The following is a 21,431-nucleotide window of genomic DNA, read 5'->3' as shown; positions in this document are numbered from 1 at the left end:
TTGTTTTTCTCTTGGCTCCTGCAGCATTTTCCATCTTTCTCCTTTGTAACTACTTCTTTGGGCCCCGAGTTGTCTTCCTGGAGGACCAGGGCATCTTTATCACCCTCCACATCTTTCCCGTAACCCTCGCCCCTTCCCCCCAGGGCCCTATGTAACATCCGGCACACAGTGAGATGGGGGAGGAAAGAGATGCTGTGAGTCAGATCAGAAAGGCAGGAGCTCCAGAAGCAGGATTTCTTCTTTCCTTGCTGTAGCCAGTGTGCTTAGTGAATAGAGACCATTAGTATTTCTTTTTCACTGTTTCTAATAAAGATAGAAAAGTGAACAATTTTCCATCTTACTTTTGTTACACAGATCTTTAAGAAATTCCATTAAACCCAGTAGGTCTGTAATGAGTAGTAAGCACCTTCCAAGGACTGGGGATGCGGAGGTGAAGAGAGTATTTCTAGGCCCAGAGAAGCTCATGGTGCAGTAGAGAAGATAAACAGGTCACAATCGTATTGCTGTATAGGTGATACGGACGTCTACAAGACCTATATGTCTTGTGATGGTACAGCGGCAGGAGTGGTTGATTTTATCTGTGAAACAGGTACCCAGGAGAGGTGGCCTGTGAGCTGGGATTTGCACAGAAGAGAATAGGAGTCTGCCAGCCATACTCTGGGCTGGGGATGCAGGGACACAGGGAGAGCACGTGGGCAGCAGCATCATTGAGGTGGATCTCCAGACAGTCGGGGATTACTAGATTATACTCTGAAAGGGAAGTGGCGGCAGGAAATGAAGATAAAGAGGTAGGCAAGGTCAAGTCCGGAAAAAACCCCCGGGTTACATGATAACATTTGCACATTATCCCGTGGGCAGCGAGGTGCCCATGGTATAACGCAGGGGATAACACATAAAACAGCTGTGTGCTTTATGAAAGGTCAGCTTGCTGGGCGTGTGTGGGGTAAACTGGAGAGGGCAGAGCCTAGACATGAGAGGATGGGCCAAGTTCAGTGGGGACGTGAGCTGAAACTCCAGTTGTGGTGTGCTGGGGATGGGAGACTGATAGGAGAAGCTTTTAGGAAGTTTTGGGGGAAGGTGTTGGGCAGACTCCTGGTTGGCTCACAGAGTTTTGGCTCGAGCCTCTGGCTTGTGGTTCCACCAGCCAAAGTCGGCTGTATCCACACAGAGCCGCCTGGCACTTTAATTTCCTGTTTCAGGTAGCATGTCCCCACGCCTGGCTGTGGCCCCCTTTGATGTTCATCATCTCGTAACAGTGAGTGCACTTTCCCATCTGCCACCAAGTCCAACCGTCACCCTCTCCTTGGGAGATAGATCATAAATATTACAAAAGTGTCATATCTTCCATAGGCATTAAATCCTCGGGGATTTGCCTATGGTCAGAATTGCCCTCTGAAAATCCTTCAGGAAACTTCTGGGTTGAAGACCAGCATTCTGTTTGTCAAAAGACTGTAAACATGAGAATGATGCTGAACCCAAGAGATGTATGCACTTAGAAAGGAAAGACTTCTGTCTGTCATCATCCTCCCATTTTCATGGTTGAAACCACACACGTTAATTGTACCTATGATGTAAGCCCTGCATATGCCCTTTTTGTACGGTGAGCAAGACACGCCATCTGTGACCTGCCCAGAGATAGAATAGGTAGCTGACAGATCCAGGACTTAATGAATCCTGGGTCTCAGATTCCCGTTAGGTTGAATGAGTCTTACAAGTTCCCAATTTTTGTTGTAGAATAAGTACTCCTAATAATAGGAAATTGGAATGAATGCTTTACCAAGAGGATATAGGAAATTGTATTTACTTTTTCTTTATACATAATTTGATTCTACCCAATGAATGGGATGTATATAAAAAATGTTCATTGAGGGAAATATATTTGGTTGAGTTTGGGTTAATCAGCGAAAATAAACAATTGGCTGGCTGTTTTAAGCTGAATAACACGGCTTGGCTGTACTGCCTATTGGTGAGTTCAGGAGTTTATTTTATCAGCTGTCCCAGATAATGATTTTATGCTAATAAAATCATCAAGAGATGAATTTGTAAATCATACTAAACTGGCAGGAGCACTACGGGGCATAAAATTAAATTCTGTCCTTTATTAATTTCCTGGGTATCTCTGACCAACAACCAGGATCGTTTTCTACCTAGGATACCTCTTCTTGTTGAGTAGTTCCACTTAGGAGAAAAATTACAGATTGGGAGTTTCTTAGCATGAAATTAGAGAATGGAATTTAGTGCTTTCATCGAGCAGTGTTATTCTGTTGCCCTTATTCACCTGAGAGATATTTATAACTTAAAAAGAGTTATTTAGAGCAGTGATCTCCAAAAGGCTTTCTCCATGCCCTTTGAGGCGTATAATACACAATCTGTTGATGTATGGAAGAAAATAATTGAACTTAATTTGTATTTATTTTCTAGTTTGTACTTTAAAAGGTCAATTATATGTGTGTCTAATAATCTGAATATGTGGAGTACTACATTATATAATTTATAAGTAAAATGGGATGGTTGGGCCTTTTAATGTTTATTTATTTATTAATTTTTAAAATCTTAAAATCCAAAATGTTTATTTAGCTTTTTAAATTGAAGTATAGTTAATTTACAATGTGTTAGTTTCAAGTGTACAGCAAAGTGATTCAGTTATATATAATCTATCTATATATATATTTATATATAGTGTATATATATATATTCTTTTTCAGATTCTTTTCTGTTATAGGTTATTACAAGATATTGAGTATAGTTCCCTGTGCTGTACAGTATGCCCTTGTTGTTTATCTATTTTATACATAGTAATGTGTATCTGTTAATCCCAAACTCCTAATTTATCTCTTGCTGCCACCTCTCCTATCCCCTTTGGTAAACATAAGTTTGTTTTCTATGTCTGAGTCTATTTCTGTTTTGTAAATTAGTTTATCTGTATCATTTTTTTTTAGATTCCACCTGTAAGTGATATCACATGATATCACTTTCTCTGTCTGACTTACTTAGTATGATAATCTCTAGTTCCATCCATGTTGCTGCAAACGGCATCATTTCATTCTTTTTTATAGCTGAGTAAAAGGTTGTGCCTTTTTAAAAATCTGAAGTTACCTTTACCTTCCTCAAAATGTTCGAAACTACTGATCTAGAGCACTTTTCTAAAATGGGTCAAGGATTAGTTTATTCTGGGACCTCTTTTAAGACCCCCCTCTTCCTGAAGATCCTGGTTAAATAGGTCAGACTAGAACAGTGGTTATCAAACCTAAGTGTGCATCAGAATTACCTGGGGGTCTGGCTTGTTAAAACACAGAGTACCGATGCTGGGCCCCCCAGAGTTTCTGATGCAGTAGGTTGGAGGTGGGACCTGAGAACTTATATTTTCAACAGAATTCAGGGAACCACTTTGAGAACCTCAGCTCCCACCTGGGACTCGGGACACAGGCGACGCCCAAAATGAGGCGATGATTACTGATCTGGATTTTGTTCTTGCAGATACTCCAGCATTTTGTTTTCCTTTCCTACTCCTATTGCTCCCATAGAGGCAGACAGCTGCTTTTCACACTATGCTTTTCAATACTGGCATGGAGGATAAAAGCGCCAGTGTGATATTAAGGGAGATTCAAATGTACAGGGAATTCGTATGAGTGGTTTACTTAAATCCTCCCTGAGGTACTTATTTGTATATGAAAACTGAGACAGGTCACAAATGATTTGGCTGTATCTGTACAATATTTTGGAGTAGAAATAACACCATTACCCATTTTTTAAAAAACAGATTTTCAGGGGCTTCTGTGGTGGCGCAGTGGTTGAGAGCCCGCCTGCCGATGCAGGGAACGCGGGTTCGTGTCCCAGTCCGGGAAGATCCCACATGCCACGGAGCGGCTGGGCCCGTGAGCCATGGCCTATGAGCCTGCGCATCCGGAGCCTGTGCTCCGCAACGGGAGAGGCCACAACAGTGAGAGGCCCGCATACCGCAAAACAAAACGAAACGAAACAAAACAAAACAAAAACCCAGATTTTGAGATGCATAAGAAAAATACATGGTTGGTTGTTGCCTTTTTAAAATCAGGCCTTTTTAAAAATTAGGAATTGATAGACTGATATGAAATGAAGAATGCAGTAAGTGTGATAAGCCATAGAAACTTGGACAAGACAACTCATATCCTTTGAATTGTATAAAGGATATCTATCGGCAAATAGCATTTTTTTACCGTAGAGTGCGGCATGAGCCATTTAAATGCCCGTGCCATGTGTAAAAACTGCTTGCTAGATTAAATTATGTGGAAGAGCGTTCTGTAATGCTTAGTGTCCGATTCACTAATCATCAGTGGGGCATTCAAAGTTTAAGAGGCATTGTATGCTTTCATTGTTGGCAGGCAATTAAATGTAGATGTCACTGGGATTGATCTACAAGAAGAAAGCAGCGGCTTAGCTGTATTGGTGCAGGGTTTTTTTTCACTCTTAAAACAGTTATGTATATTATAGCTCACTTCTGTTTATCCTTTGAAAAATGTAGTTTATAGCCATTTGTCTCACAGTTCTAAATTTGAAATAAATGGAAAGGACCACCTGAGATTATGTGTATTTTAGGAAAATAGAGCATATAACATTAATTCTTTTAGCACTAGTTTTTGATCTGCCCTCTCTGTAGAGAGTCCCATTTAATACTTTATGCATTTGATAAAGGCTGCCTTAAATGGGGTCACTCTGTATTTAGAACAAATGAGAAAAATGTTCCAGAAATCTCCTCAAGGAGTATTACAGTCTTTTTACAAAATGACTTTTAAAAGGGCTGTAATTATAACAAGGAGAATGATTGCCGGAGTATATAAATCAATTTAACCTGTTAAAGTCAGAACAACTCAAAATGTGTGTGAATCTTACAAAGAGTGTGAAATTGACATTGGATTGTCCTCCATTAGCTCCTTAGAAACGGCACTTTCAGGAGCTTATTTACAATGCAATTCATGTAACAATCATGGTATCAATACTACAGGTTGCTGTTTACTTATTTTACAGGGGCGGATTAAGGGTGAAGATGTGTAGACTTGAGAGAGTATGAACTCTGGACGCAGACTCTGCTTGGACTGCGAGTCCTACACCAAACTCTGCGTGACGTGGGCGATATTTGACCGCGCCAAACCGCCATCTGTAAAAACAGGGCTGTGTCCATCAAAGTCCAATCAGGAGACAGAGAACAGGCAGTAATTTGAACAGGGAGAGTTTAATATAAAGAATGTAACAGCAGATTAGAATGGAGAGGTTGGCTGGTGGAAAGCGTGCTCTAAAGAATAAAGGAATAGCAGATGTGAGGGGCGGCCCCTGCTCCAGGGCAGAAATGAAGTCCAAGGAGAAGATCCATCCGGAGCTGAGATCCAGGGCCCGGTGGATGGCAGGGAAGTCACTGTGGGGCCACACGCATAGAACTTGGAGGAAACGTGTCCTCTAGGGCAGCCGGGAAAGCTGTTCATAGGGGTGTCCTTCTGGGGCCGTCTCTCACAGAGTCGCAGAGGGGAGCTCTGGCAAGCGCTGTCTGCAGGGCCTTGCTGGCCACTGTGCACTGGAGAAGCTGGGCCTGGGAAGCCCCTGCCTTGTGGGCCTGGGGCTCCTGAAGCTGTGTGCTAGGGAGCCTTCCAGGGACCTCTGCAAGCGCCATCCTTCCTCCTGGACCCTCTACTGGCAAAGCTTAAAGTCTTGCCAGCTGGGACAGGAAGTGTATTCAGAGGGCCTGGCTATATTTTTGCAGAGGAAGCAATGAAAAGTGAGTTTAGGGCTCAGAGGTAATACATCAATACTTGGCAAAAGGATATTGATGACCGCCTTTAGACTTCGTGAGATTAAATAATACACGTAGACATTTGCGTGGGTTTTGTTATGTGACAGTTTCTTTGATCAGACGTATTGAGACCACAGTCTTACACTGGTTGTGACGATTAAACGAAGTAATGACTGTCTGTTGTCTGAAGCAGAGTCTGGCTGGCATGTAGCGGATGTTCGGGAAATGTTTGCAGATCACATGGTGCTCACATCATAGAGGTGACTAGTAACTTCAAGCTGAACAGAGGGTCCCAGGTAATGGTTCTCACCCTGAGACCTTAAAGGCTACAGGTAGCACCCTTTGATGGATCGTGAAGTCCGTTTTGTGGACCCAGACCCAACCTTTTACAAAATCGAATAGAACAGAAATGAAAAAGGCCAGTGTATCTCAGTGGCCATAAATGTGGCTTGTGAAGTGTACATGTACATGTGCTGGGTTACGATGTCATGACTGTGGGTCACAATAAAAAAAAAATTGCTTAAATACTGCTCTACAGAGTGCGCTCTAATCCTTGTCCGTTTGGTTTCCTTTGTCTTCTCTCTAGTCCTGAAGGTTTAGTAGGATGTAGAATGGTCATGTGAAAGAACTTATAAGGTTTCCTTTGGGGAAAAAGTGGACCATCCTCTCCTTTATAGCTCCTGTCCTAATGATGTCATGCTACTTTTGGATCTACTGAATAATTCTCTGCTGTTCCAAAAAAAGAAGAAAGATAAATTCCCTCCAATATGCAAATGACAATATTTTATTTTCATAAATCATGGATGACCTTTATAGACAACTAGCCTTCCTATCTAATTATGGTCGGGAAAAAAATAAGAGTTCAACTTTTCTAAAACAAAAGTCATAATTTGTGGAGACTTCATTAACGTTTAACTGGCTTATAGTTTTCAACCATAATAAAACATGAACATGTTCAATGATTTAGTCACATTTGGAGCTGATTCATCTTGGAATACACCAGGACAGGACTGGGTATTTTGTGGGGCTCAACTGAGGTAGTTTTCATTGTTTAAGTGGATAGTACCTTACACTTAGAAAAAAATTTTAAGCAAAATTATTGCAGCCAAATTCTGCATAGAATTTTGGGAAATTCATTACCCATTTTTCTGAAGAAGCATTTATTGGGTACCTACCGTGTACCGGCTCTAGGAAATGTCAAGACGACTAGGAGTTATCATCAAAATGACTTTTGAGCAGAATTCCTAAGCTTTTAGACACCCGTTCCTTTTAAACTCCATAGTTTTCATGAAAAAAAAAATAACATGGTTTCATCTGATTTCTAAAGCGCGTGGCATCACGCTTCAGTAATAGCACAGATAGCCTGTACTTTTTAGTTGGGGGGTAAATACTCAAACTCACGGCAGCCCATTAAGACTTTGTTGAGAGAAGCAATATTCATAAAGACTGTTTCAAAGAATATTACAGTTTTATCCTAGAATGCACTGAATCCACTAAATCACGTTTATCCAATCAAAGTTGGATGCCGTGCTATCCTGACATGTTACTGAATAAACCCTAAAACCCATTGCTTTGCTGTGGTGACCGCCCCTGAGAACTATGTTCATTAACTCATGTTGATTGTTTCATACGAGGGCCCTGGGAACATATTTCCCTCTGGATTTAGGATTAGGAGTTGTGTTTCTTTCAAGTTTTCAGTTTGGGAGATAGTGTCGCATAGTGTTCAGAATATGGGTTTGAAAGACAGGATCCCTGGGTACAAATCTCTGCATCACTGTCTTCCAGCTTTGGGACCTTGTGTGCAAGCTCTGTAACCCTTCTGTGCCTCAGTTTCTGTGTGTGTAAAACTAGTACCTTGGTACCTACTTTATAGGCTTGGCCTGAGGATTAAACACGTCCCCAGTGAATATAAGCCCCTGTTATTAGTTTTGGTATTAATGTTATCGTCTCATAGATACTGTGAATTGTGTAATCATTTTTTCCTCTTGGCACTGGCTACCCCAAAGCTTACAGTGAAATGTGTGGCCAATGCCCTGTGAATGAGCCTAGTGATATTTTTTATTACTTGGCGATAATGGTGGAGTCCTAGTTATAATCCTGATATCATCTTGTCCTTTTTTTTTTTTTTCCTGCTCTACTTTCCTTGCTTTTTAACTTTCACTTCTCCTCAATTTTATCAATTTAATTGTCATGTTATTGTGCACTGCCTGTCCTGGAACAGGCCATACAATCATCATTCTTGGTCAGAAGCCATCATCCTTGTTGTCCATTACCTGGGTATTTGACACCCATTGACACTTCCTTTCACATAATAACTCCTTCTTATTCCAGCACAAGTTGTGTGTTGTGTTCAAATTTGCTAAGGAAAAGCCTTTCTCAAGGTATGATGGAAGCAGGTGGGCAGGCACGTGTGTGTGTGTGTGTGTATTTATGTAAGAGAGAGAGAATAAGAGTGATGCAGGCCACCACCCACCCGGCTTGCATCACCTTTCCTCCATCTCTTGTATGACTTTTGGTTTAGTCCTGATTCCCCTCCACAAAAGAGAAATAATTTACCTTGATTGAGGGGTGAATATGGCCCAGCCATGAGCTGCTGGGCATCGGTCCAAGTAAGACAATTCTGGGGAAACCTTGGCAATTCGTTGCTAACTGTATGCCTCTACATGATGGCAAACGGTCTGTGTTATCCTGAAAAATGCAGGAGACTTATTTTTGGAAATGCTTCATTTCATGATGTTTCAGGGACTTTGCTCCCTTATCACATTCTTCACTGGCCCTAAGGCACTCACTTGAAAAGCCCAGCTGGCCTCTGTTCTTTGCTCCTGTAGTGCCACAGAAGAGCCCACACACTTCACCCCTTTACAAAGTACACATTAAATTTTCCAATTCTGTGTTCCAACTCTTTGCAACGGAGTGAACTCCTCAGAGTCCTTGTAGGAGGTACAGATGGCAAGGACAATTTAAGATCTAGTAATAGCTGGTACTGGTGGACTTGCCTGACTCTGTTAGACCAGCCACACTTGCTGCCTTACTGATTCATCAGAAACACCAGGTGAGGGACATGTTATGTTTGTTCTATAGGTAAAGACATTGGGGTTCCGAGAGGCTAAATGATTTGTCTACAAACACAAAGCCAGCAGGGCAAGAATGAGGAAGCGCCAGGCGTCTGACCCCGGAACCGGTTCACTTCACCTCTACGCAATGTTGCCTTGAAACCTAAAACCTTCATTTTGCTCTCTTGAGTTGGTTATATCCCATTGCTTTTTACCTTAATTGCCTTATTTTAGCTCAATAAACCACCTTTGCTATTTTAGGGTCTTGAATCTGTTGGATGAAGGCCAGTAGTGGATCTGAAAATTGATGTGCAGGGGGCCATATCTTTGGGCAACAGGAAATTCACAGTCTGTCCTATTTTCCAGTGTTTCCATAATCCTAGATGGGTCTACGAGGAACCATGGCATTCTTTTTATGTTTCCTTTCAAGTGATAAAAACAGCTTTATGTAATGGGAAAATTATATCCTTGCACCAATGTTGTATTAGTCTTTGGGGTTTGCTGTCAGTCATGCAAGCTCTCGCCTTTATATTTGGTTATATCTGCAGTGCCAAGAATTGTTTCCTAAACCAGATCTTTAACCAGACTTGAGCTGTTTTGCAGATGCCCCCCGCCCCCCGCCCCCCGCAAGCTATTTCTCACTGTTTAAGATTGCACTGCAGGACTTTCAGCAAAGTGCTATCTATGCTTCTATTTTGGGGGGGGTTCCCTTTTCTGTCAAAATTCATGGTTCTTTCATTCTTTTGAATATTATTAGTGCTACTGCTGTTTGGGCTTATTCCTACAGCACTGAAGCTATTTTCTATATCAAAATTAGGATTTGCAACCAAGGGAGAATATTTCTCATAAATGTTTGTATGGCCTTCTAACATTTCTTATCCCAAATTGGAAAGTTGTTAGTATTATGTGCTTAAAACAAATCCTCTGTGTTTCTGGACTTGTTAAAGCTGAGTAAGAGGGAAGTATAAATTACCAATTGTTGTCAAGGTGAAGTATTGAGTTAATGCTGTATCTTTATAATGAGTTTTCTGTTCCCAGCAGAATGTTTAATTGGCCAGTTCTGTTAAAAGTGTTACAGAGGATGGTGTCCAGGGCCACTGATTTCACCATCATGCCTAGAGCCAGTGACTAAGACAAAAGCAGAAAGCTGGGGGACACCTCTTAAAATGGCCCGAGGAAAATGGCCCGAGGTCCCTTGTCTCTGCCCTGTTGAACATTTTTTCTCAGTGATTTGGAGGCAGACAGAAAGCATGCTTAATCAAATTGGCAGATCACCCAAGTCTAGGTAGGAAGACTGACACCCAAATGGCAAAATCAGGATCCCAAAAGCTCTCAACAGGCTGGAGAGATGCCCTGCAAACATTATATGGGGTTTAGAAAGGATAAATGTACAGAAAGTCACTTCCCTTATTGCAAAGGGGAGAAATGGCTCCATGGCAGTGGTATAAGGAAGACATGTGGGATTCCAGGCTCTAGGAATCTCGGGATAGACCAGCAGTCAGCTCAGACTGTTGACAGTCTGAGGTCAAGGGAAGTAGCCAGTTGAATTCGGGCTGCAGTACTGGGAGTCATTGGTTTGGAAGAGTGCTGATGAACTGGACAGTGTTCAGAACACCTGCCAGGATGGCAAACATCTGAGAACCTTGTAGTGGGAGGGAGGGAGGGGGAGCAAAGCATGTTTTGCCTGGAGAAGCAAAAATATAGAACTTGATGGCTCTTTTCAAATAGTTAGCGTTCCCGTGTAAGAGCTGAGATTTTTTCACTGTTTCTTCACAGGGAAGAGCTGAGATAAATGGGTATACATTTCAAGAAGCAGTGTTTGGGCCTTTTTAAGGGGAATTGTCTACATGTGAGGTATGCTTTTCTAAATGCTGGGTGCCCACCTGTTCGGAAGCTGTCTGTCTAGAAGGTTGTAGAACTGATGGAAGCATGTGGATGGAAATTGGACCAGGTGACGCTACCTCTGAGTTTGTGCAGTTGCTTTATTATTATTGTTTTATTTATTTTCTTGCTGCCAGGGCATACAGTACAGCCATAGGGTAATTATATTCTTATGTTTGTGTTTTCTTGACCAGACCCTTAATTCTCATCATTGGCAAGTGATTATAATTAATCTTTTAAATTGATATAATTAATAGCATTATATAATGGGCAGTAGCATTTTCATGATATTAAGGTGATTGATATAATCCTTCACTTTGACAATGTGAAACATTGGGGGAAAGATTTGATGCTATAATAATTTAAAGTCAACAGGAGACACTTAAGAAGATGTGGGGTGGGACTTAAAATCATCACAGTGCCCAGGGTGCTGCAACAGCGGACCTGCTTTGCATATACTGCATTTTCTTTTATTCTTTGTTTAAGTTGCTTCATTTTTAGCATCGACATCAAGCAGTTGTTTACCACATGTGTAGTTGTGAATTTATTCTTGCCTTTCAAAATTGTGTGGACTGTAGGCAAATTTATAATCTCTTTTAATTTTGAGACCTCAAATCTCCAAAGTATTAAAGCAAAACCTGTTTCTATGTTCGATTCAGAATAATCCTTAGAAAAATATTTTGCAAGCTAGGTGCATAATATTTACTGTGTTTTGTCCTCTACCAGTGGTATGGTGGAAGTATCTCTCTTCATTTTTTTGGACAAATCATAATGGGTTTTTTTTCTATTGAAAACACATTGAACACCTAGGATGGTTCTATTAAAGTTTTGAACACAAGATCAATGATGCCTAATTCATATGAATCTGGAGAATATGGGTTATAAATCTGCTTAGGTCTTACTTTCAGTTGGATTGTACAGACGTTGGATTCTTTTGGGAGAACGGTATAATATAGAATTATTGACAAGGCATGGTGAATACTCAGCTAGCGCTTCGCAAGGACGCAATGCGGTCAGGATCCACAGTTCCTGAGCAAAAAGGCCAAATCAAATCGCTTTGAGCATCGAGTAGGTTTATGGTTCCCTGCAGTCATCATAGCTTACCCCAGACCTCTGGTCATTATTTATTAATGCTACTCTTCCTTCTTTTACATTTTAGGTGGTTGCCTCTTTGACGAGCCTTATAGCACGTGTGGATACAGTCAGGCTGAAGATGATGACTTCAACTGGGAACAAGTGAACACCTTGACCAAACCAACCTCTGATCCATGGATGCCATCAGGTTTGCTTTTAAAGTTCCCTTTTTAAAACCAAAGGTGCACAGGAGTCTTAATCACAGTAAATGTTCACTGGGTATTGGTTGAATGAGTGAGGGTGTTGGTCTTGGAGTCTGGTGGCAAAGGCTGATTAGCTGGTGGGGATGGTATGTGAGGACCAATGACAAAGAGTTGACCCTTGTATCTCTCCCTTTAAAAGGTAAAGCTTACTTCCTTTATTGTTAGATACACCTGAGCTAGATTAATGGCCATTACCCAATTGATCCTTTCCCAAGTAGCAGAACATATGGGAAATAGATCGATGTCTCTTCTGGCAGATGAGTTTGGTGATTGGAACTCTAGCTGGGGAATCCAAATAACAAAGTCTCCATCACAAATAGACCTTGGGAGGTGACTCATCTGGCACCTGGGGGATCTGGAGGTTACTAGTGATCTTCAAAGCGTTCTGATAAAATGGTTTTGCATGCATGTGGATCCTTTTTCCGCTGTAGAAGCACTTAGTAAATTTTCTGATGAGTGAGAAACATTTGGTCCACGGAACACCAGCAAGAGTTCTGCTTCCTTAGTTGGAAGATCAGGAAGATGGTGACTCATGGACTCTAATCAGATTGGCGCTTGATCATTTTAATAGACACCATTTTTAGGCTGCGGTGTTGCATATCCATTTAAAATTTTAGATTTGCAGATTCACTTGACAGATGGGGTGATGACTGTGTCCCATTCAGTATTCAAACTGGAAGATACGAGGGAGGGGGAGGTATAGCTTCTTGTTACCATCTTGTCCTTGAAGGAGGGGGAGGTGTAGCTTCTTGTTACCATCTTGTCCTTTACTTCTTTCTGATGTCCCATAATACCATCTCAGACCAAGATGTCCAAGCTTTAAATATAGAAAGGATGGGTTTCTAGTAGAGGCCATTACAAAAATGGTTACACGTATCAGAGACCAGTTGCACCCTGGAATAGTCAGTTGGGTAATTGAAGCAACACAGGAAGAGTGACCTTGCAAGTATTTGGCCTTTGAAGGCCCTCCTGCCTTTGGAAGAATGAAGTGGGGGCATTAAACATTCTGCTTGAATTTATTTTTCTTCTGTTGACTAATAGAATACTTGGTGATATATATTAGGACTTTGTAACTTAAGATCTCTGAATGTTATCTTTTCTAACACTTTTGTCAATTCCATCTGGTTTCTGATGGTTACATAAGATGTATCCTCAACACCTACCCCCAAACAGGTGCAAGTTTTGGGTTAGGGTTAGGACATGTGGGTGGTTTGGGTATCAGCAGGTCTGGAGGGAGTTGGGGGAAGACTAGCAGTGGGTCGTCTCTCCTCTGACTCTGCCTATGGACATGGGTCCAGATAAGGCTCCTGAAAATGGATAGTTCTTCCACCACATGAAAATGTTTACCAAGGGCTTCGCTGGTGGCGCAGTGGTTGAGAGTCCGCCTACCGATGCAGGGGGTCCGGGAGGATCCCACATGCTGCGGAGTGGCTGGGCCCGTGAGCCATGGCCACTGAGCCTGCGCTGTGCTCCGCAACGGGAGAGGCCACAACAGTGAGAGGCCTGCGTACCACACACACACAAAAAAAATGTTTACCCAAACTGCAAATACGTGTATTTTTTCCTACTATTTATTAAACAAACTTTAGTTATTAAAAAAAAATTCTTTGAGCCCTCGTGTATACTAATCATGATTACTGAGGGAGATGAAGGATTATGAAATGATTCTTTCTAGGAACTTACCTACTTGGGAAAGAAGGTTACAAAAATACAACTAGCAAGCAATCTAAAAGTGCATAGAATTAAGTGTGGTATAGACTAGAAGTATTCTAAGAGCAGTTTTCTTACTGTAAGCCCAGTGTTTTTGGAGGACGTGGACTTGGGCCCAGCTGACCTACCCTCCAAAAGTGAGAAGTTAAGTTCTCAACGAAATGTCATTGTTAGAAGTTACCGTCTTGTAAACGTGCATATACTATCCTGAGGTATGGATGTGAAAACTGAGTTTCCAATATGTCTATACAGCCATGAGTTTTAAATACTCTTCAATTTCAGGATTTTGCCTCTTCTTCCTCCTCCCTTTTCATTAATAGGTATAAAATTTATTCCTTTCACAACCAAATTCCAAGGCTGGCCTTCGTACACTAAAACAGAAACTAGTTTTATGAATTTCTCAGGGTAAATGGGTGGCAAGATCAGATACGACCATAATTTTATAAGGGCTAATTTTTAAAAACCTTTATTTAAAATATTGTTGGATTTGTTCTCACATGTGTATTTGTATTTGGTCTTGCACGTGCAGGCTGGTTCTGTGATGCCTTAGACCCAGGGTTGGCAAACTATATCCTGCCAGCCACAGCCAGTTAGCTGCTGTTTTTTTGGTGTGGCTTACATGCTAGGAATGGTTTTTACATTTTTATCTTTTATTATTTTTTAAAAACTTTATTCACTTATTTATTTATTTACTTACTTACTTATGGCTGCATTGGGTCCTCGTTGCTGCGTGCAGGTCCCCTTTATGTGCGGCAAGCGGGGGCTACTCCTCGCCTAGGTGCGTGGGCCTCTCACTGCGGTGGCCTGTCCCATTGCAGAGCACAAGCTCCAGGCGCGTGGGCTTCAGTAGTTGTGGCACGCGGGCTCAGTAGTTGTGGGTCGCGGGCTCTAGAGCGCAGGCTCAGCAGCCATGGCACATGGGCTCAGCCACTCCGCGGCATGTGGGATGTTCCCAGACCAGGGCTCAAACCCGTGTCCCCTGCATTGGCAGGTGGACACCCAACCACTGTGCCACTAGGGAAGTCCCCGTTTTTACATGGTTTTATTTATTTATTTATTATAAATTTATTTATTTATTATTTTTGGCTGCGTTGGGTCTTCGTTGCAGCCCGTGCGCTGTTCTCTAGTTGCGGCGTGCAGGGGCTACTCTTCGTTGTTGTGTGCAGGCTTCTCATTGCGGTGACTTCTCTTGTTGTGGAACATGGGCTCTAGGCACGTGGGCTCAGTAGTTGTGGCTCGTGGGCTCTAGAGCACAGGCTTAGTAGCTGTGGCGCATGGGCTTAGTTGCTCCGCGGCATATGGGATCTCCCAGGACCAGGGATCAAACTTATGTCCCCTGCATTGGCAGGCGGATTCTTAACCACTGTGCCACCAGGGAAGTCCTAAATGGTTTTTTAAAATCAAAATAATAATAATACTATTTTGTGACACACGAAATTCCAATTTCAGTGTCCATAAACGAAGTTTTGTTGGCACACGGCCATGCCCATTTGTTACATATTGTCTGTGCCTGCTTTTGGGCCGCAGTGACAGAGCTGAGTAGTCTGAGTAGTTGGAACAGAGGCTGTAGGGTTCACAAAGCCTAGATATCTCGTTTCTGGACCTTTCCACAACAATTATACTAACCTCTGTCTTAGACCATTTTGGCATCAGCTTTAATTGTTGTTTTGGACTCCTGGCTTATATTGTAATGATTTTCTGTATTCATATTATAACTATTAACATAATAAACATTTTTTCACATTTTCTTTCACTTTCAGATGACTTCTTTTCCAAACATTGGGCTATTAAAATCAGTAAGAAAAAAAAATGTGATGATCAGGGATTTTCTCTATCTTTCCCATAAATTTGCTATCTATTGGAAAGCACCGTGACATTCTTTACTGTTTAGTACCAATATCCTTGTGGAACTCTTGTGATTCTAATAAGCAAATAATCTACCAAGATGAATTTAACAATTATGATGGTGATATAGACTAAAATTTTTACTCTGATTTTTAAATTTACTGTAATTAAAGTTTACTTTTTCTGTGTCTTTTTGGAAAATGATGCTTCAGTGTGCAGGGTTTGTTTCTCTGTATCTTCGTGTGTGAGGTTATTTTTTAACCACGTTTAAACTATTTAAATACAGTCTGGAGCTTTATACAAGCTGGTTGATAACTATTCTGATGCTGTGATGTTAGCTATGGAAATACATAGTTAGGGAAAATAAATACCAAATGTCATTTAATTTTTTTGTATTTCAAGCCAACATTTATGTGATAGTTGATGATACTTTTGCAGCTAGCTCTGAACCACACAGTTTTCCTGGTGGTGAAAGCATGCTACATGTGATTTCTCTTTTATTGGAAAGCACGTGGTTCATTTCATATTCATTGAGCTCCATTAGCAATGGGCAACTCTCTTAAACTTTACCATAAGGATTATACTCTGAGCACAAGAACCCTTGATTAAGTAACCAAATGATAACCTGGTACATTTTGATAGTACCATTGCTTCTATCACTTTATATAGAGCAGTGCCTTGTATGATTATCCCTATAGACTAAGAAGTGTTTGATTAGGAGTGTTTCGTGGTGTAAAAACATGTGCACAGTTTGAGAATAGTTGATGTGTTTACATGTTGTTAAAGTATTCGTGTTTGGACCCTAGTGCTCCAGTTCTATGAAATGGATAGTTAACATATTCCACATCTTATGTATTAGAAAATGTGATCCTGTTTAATTTAAAAAATTAGCAATAAATTCATCCATAATATTAAAAATGTAAAGGTAGCTTACAACCATAGCCATTTGATACTTATAAAATTGACATTTATTTATAACCCCTGTGGTCCCCGTAAAGCATCATACCTCTAAAAAGGCTGTAATGAAGTAAATTGGGCCCTAGTGCTGGGAGAATGTAATACTCTTCCAGGTTGTATAGTGCTCCTATACAGGTTGTATAGTGTGCATCCTGGGCAACCTCACTTGGCCTCCACATCTTGGTTTTACATAATGCAGATTGGGAGTGGTGGGGTTGCCAACCTTTGTGGAGATGTTGTAACTGAGGATTGAGTCATTTCCGAGGGTATCCATGTGAAAGGCAGAGAGAGGGCCACGCAAGATGAAGGAGCAACGTGGACTCTTAGTGTGATGCCCCAGAAAATGGAAAAAAAGTGACTGCATGTATTTGTTTTGGGAAAGATGATGGATTGACAGACAAAGGAATTGCAGTTTCCTCTTGGGGTGTGTTCACCAGGCATGTTTTCCTCCTGGGGAAGACGTCCTATGTATTCACACTTCAGGGCTTATGCAAAGTCTTCTGCTCTTTGAGTGACAAAGAGCAGAAAACTTTGGGCTTGAAAAGACATTTTTCCTCCTTAAATTTCAGTGTGTATCTAGTGAGTAATATTTTTGGCAAAGAACATTCACACAGTTGTTTAATTATTTCTTTCATTCCTTGAATCTGTCAACATTCAACAAATATGTATTGAACACCTGCTACATGCGAGGCATCGTTCAAGATGCTTGGGCTCCATTGCTGAACGAACCAAATAAGGATCCCCTCCCTGGCGATGCACCTACATTCTCAGTCTAGTGAGATCATTCTTGGATTGCCAAAAGATCAGATCCTGTGAGACCATGTTTCCCCTCATCAATTAATGACTTTCTAGATGTAAAAACGTAATATGAAATTTAGTTCATCAGACTCAGCACACCATAGCATCAAATTTAGCTTTCTTGGCTGTGCTATGTCTTAAAAACACACAAAAAGCAAAAAGCAAGAGCAAAAACATTGAAATCCCAGGCAAGTGGCAGTGCAGTACCTTCTGATAATTCTCCCTCATAAACCAAAGTAATCTTGTACACGTACATGACTCCTAGCAGCTGACAAAAGTTGCTTCTTTGCTGTGTATCCTCTGATCCTCATGACGACCCTGGGAGATCAGACGGCGTTATATCTGTTTTACACCCAAGAGGACTGAAATTCAGAGAAGATACACCTGCCCCAGGCTTATAGGAGAGAAAAGCCCCCATTTTTGCTTTTCTGAGTGCCAGGGAGGCAACTTCCCACCCGAGCACTTGCATCTAGTGAGGGGGGCACGGGCAGCCTTCCTCCCAGGTGGCAACTATTTGGATCTTCTGGAAATGAATTGGAAGGCTCTCCCCGTGGGGTTGCTGCCCACTCCCAGGTCAGATTCTGGCTCTGTGGCTTCACAGCTGTGGACCTTGGCCGACTCTTCAGCTCTCAGGTCCTCAGGCTCCTCATGGGTGTAGGATTAGTTCGTGATACATGTTCGTGGAGTGATGTCCGGGGGCCTGGCGCTAGGAGCTGGAGCGACAATAATGGAGTCTGTGCTCTTGCTGACTGTGAGGCATGCGGGCTGTGATAAGCAGACAGATTTAGAGTGTGATGGGGAGACATTCTAGGGCTGTGAAGAAAAACTAAATCAGGACAAGGGCTTAGTAAGGGATGGGAGCGGCAGACAGGAGCAGCCGCTCTGTGAGCAGAGATGGGGTCCCACCAGGGACAAGGAGGCCTGGAGGCTGAGTGGTCCACTCAGAGGGAAGAGCAGGGGCAGAGGCTGAGGCAGGGGGAACTCTGCCGGGGGAGGGGGCTGTCAGCCCTACAGGATCCCGAAGGTGTTGGAAAGGCATTTAGAACCTGCCTCATGGGGTTATTGACCAAGGGAGACAAAATTATCCACTTCAGAGACTTAGCCTCCTACCTGGCCCAGCACAGAATTCAAGAAACGTCCTCCTTTTACTACTAAGTAACTTTCCAGGAGCAGTTGGTAGGAATTCATCTTTTAGTTTAATTTGGACTCTCTGTGAAACGGGCAGTTCATGCCGATTTCCTATTTTCCCTTCTAAGTGATACCAAATAAGAAACAAAAGGTATAGATCTTCATATAATTTTTGAATGGATCGAAAAGCAAGTTGAGAGAAGTCCATTAAAATATGAACTTTTTTTGCCAGGATGGTAGGATTGGAGGTAATTGTCCTGTCACTTCTACCTTACACATTTTCTTTATGATTAAGTGTAACTTTGTAATAAAAAGTATTATAAAATACTTTAAAAATGTGGGGGAGGTCTTTGAATTTGGTGTTATTTTAGTTGATTCTGAATATTTCTGCTCCAGACCTCAGGAAATGACACGTTTTATTGTCTTTGAGCATCTTATTCACGTGTCCCACAGTGAGGTCCCTGCCTGACATCCAAGGTGCAGGATGGTCCTTGATGAGCATCCTCTCTGCATCTCACTGATATCACCCTGGTGATGCTCAAAATGGGTTTCCAGTAGCTTTGAAACCGTGAATGATGAGACACGGTGAAAGGAACTGGACTGGAATTGCATCCTGCCAGCAGTTTCTAAGTTACAGAATTTAGAAAAATAACTTTAGGTGATAACAAAAGAACCCCATTTCAGATCAGTGATCTTTGGGGAGTTCTTAGTTAAACAGCAGAGGGCTCTGGGTGGACTCATTTTAACATGAGTGTAGACAGTGTGCTCCATTCAGAGGTAAAAACATGTAACATACAATTTACCATGTTTTTTAAAGATTTGTTTGGTGTGGACCATTTTTGTAAAAGTCTTTACTGAATTTGTTACAATATTGCTTCTGTTTTATGTTTTGGGTTTCTTGGCCTTGGGGCATGTGGGATCTTACCTCCCTGACCAGGGATGGAACCAGCACCCCCTGCATTGGAAGGCAAAGTCTGGACCACCAGGGAAGTCCCCAATTTACCGTTTTTAAGATTAGAGTCTGGGCTTCCCTGGTGGCGCAGTGGTTGAGAGTCCGCCTGCTGATGCAGGGGACACGGGTTCATGCCCTGGTCCGGGAAGATCCCACATGCCGCGGAGCGGCTAGGCCCATGAGCCATGGCCGCTGAGCCTGCGCGTCCGGAGCCTGTGCTCCGCAACGGGAGAGGCCCGCGTACCGCAAAAAAAAAAAAAAAAAACAGTACAGTTCTGTGGCATTAAGTACACTCACACTGCCGTGCAACCATCACCACCATCCATCTCCAGAAACTTTTTCGTCTTCCCAAACTGAAACTTTGTACCCATTAAACACTAACTCCCCGTCCCCGCTCTCCCCAGCCCCTGGCCACCACCATCCTCCTTCCTGTCTCTATGAATTGGTCCACTCTGGGTACCCCATGCAAGAGGCATCATGCAATAGTGGTTCTTTTGTGTCTGGCTTATTTCATTCCGCATAATGTTTCCTATGATTCAGTTTTTATTCAAGATCAGGGCAGTCATTCTTTTTTTGAAAAGTGTCTTGATTTTTAATAGTTAAGTGTTTCAAGGGGACCAGCGTATTCTGTATGAACACTTATTTCAATAGTTTATATTCAGTGTTCCACAAATGTTCTCCTTTAGATTTGTTCTAAATTCCTGTCTTGACTGATTGGGAAACTGTTACAAAAAGGAAGAACAGTGGCTGACTATTTTTTAAATATTTGCTAAAAAGTATACAAGTGAGCCTGTACATATAAATATGTTTGTTTGTTTGTGTTTTTTAAAATTAATTAATTTAAGGCTGCATTGGGTCTTCGTTGCTGCACACAGGCTTTCTCTAGTTGTGGTGAGATTGCGGTGGCTTCTCTTGTTTCAGAGCATTGGCTCTAGGTGTGCAGGCTCAGTAGTTGTGACGCATGGGCTTAGTTGCTCCGCGGCATGTGGGATCTTCCCAGACCAGGGATCGAACCCATGTCCCCTGCGTTGGCAGGCAGATTCTTAACCACTGCGCCACCAGGGAAGTCCCAATATGTGTTTTTAAAATAGGTTTATTTCTTGCTTAATTTCCCGTAAAATTGTATGAGATGACACCATAAGAGTTATGTGAAACCAAGTAATGGAATAAACACGCAGGCCAATCGTGACAGATGCTGTAAATCTCTCTGTGGCTGAGTTGAGGAGGGGCTGAGGGTCCAGGGCGGGGTCCAGGGCCATGGGTCCACTGGGCAGTTGTGGTGCCAGGCTGAGAAATTCACACCCAGGTGCTGGCTGGTGCCCACGTACTCCGTGTTCTGTGTGCAGGCGCCCTGGAGCTGGGCCTGGCCGCGTTGTTGGAAGGGAGGAGGGTGGGGAGAAGGGACAGCAGGTTTTGATGGGACACTTGGAGACAGTCTTACCATCTTTTGAGATACCTTGGACTACAAAGGGGCGGCGAGTGGGGCTGGACCAAAGACCAGAGAACCCTAGACCTGAGGAAGACTTACCAGTCGGGTCCAGGGAGTGGCAGCCTCTCTTAATGGAAGGCAGGGTCTTTGGGTCAGAGGAGTTTTGGGTGGGCCGCTGGTGTGCTAGCTCGCAGCTTGTTGGTGGCATGAAGCTGTCCTCACACAGACACCAGCGTGGGGAAGGCCTGGGCCATTCTGTGTGGTACCGGGGTCCGGTCACCCCTGTGTCTAGCCTGCCACAGACCAGACCATCACAGAGGAAAGGCCCCTTTTCAGCCCCTTCGGGGCCTCCCATGGTCCAAGAAATGGAAGAGATGAATACATTTAAAGAAGAACTAGTTAGGCCTGGGTTGTTCTTTTTGCCATAGACCAGGAGGAGATGGAAGGCCCTTCCCTCTTTGGGCCTCCAACTGTGTGAGGCCCTGGGTGTGCTCCGGGCACTGGGAGGTAGCGATGACCCAGAGCCAGTCTTCCAGAACAGAAGTGGTGGGCCCAGTGCCCCGGTGGGGGCCAGGCTGCT

General features: G+C 42.6%; 1 protein-coding gene across 5 annotated transcripts in view; it reads left to right on the top strand.

Annotated features, from left to right (window-relative positions):
- PTPRM (protein tyrosine phosphatase receptor type M) overlaps nt 1-21,431 on the top strand; it is a 747,728-nt gene that overhangs the window by 169,894 nt on the left and 556,403 nt on the right. For all 5 annotated transcript variants that reach the window (XM_073790533.1, XM_073790536.1, XM_073790535.1 and 2 more), the window contains one exon: nt 11,855-11,977. In XM_073790533.1, coding sequence (XP_073646634.1) covers nt 11,855-11,977 — 123 coding nt within the window. The remainder of the gene's footprint in view (nt 1-11,854; nt 11,978-21,431) is intronic.

The sequence above is a fragment of the Tursiops truncatus genome, chromosome 13, assembly GCF_011762595.2.
Source record: "Tursiops truncatus isolate mTurTru1 chromosome 13, mTurTru1.mat.Y, whole genome shotgun sequence".
Classification (NCBI taxonomy): domain Eukaryota; kingdom Metazoa; phylum Chordata; class Mammalia; order Artiodactyla; family Delphinidae; genus Tursiops; species Tursiops truncatus.
The sequence above is the reverse complement of the archived record's forward strand: the minus strand, read 5'-3'. Positions and strand labels throughout refer to the sequence as shown.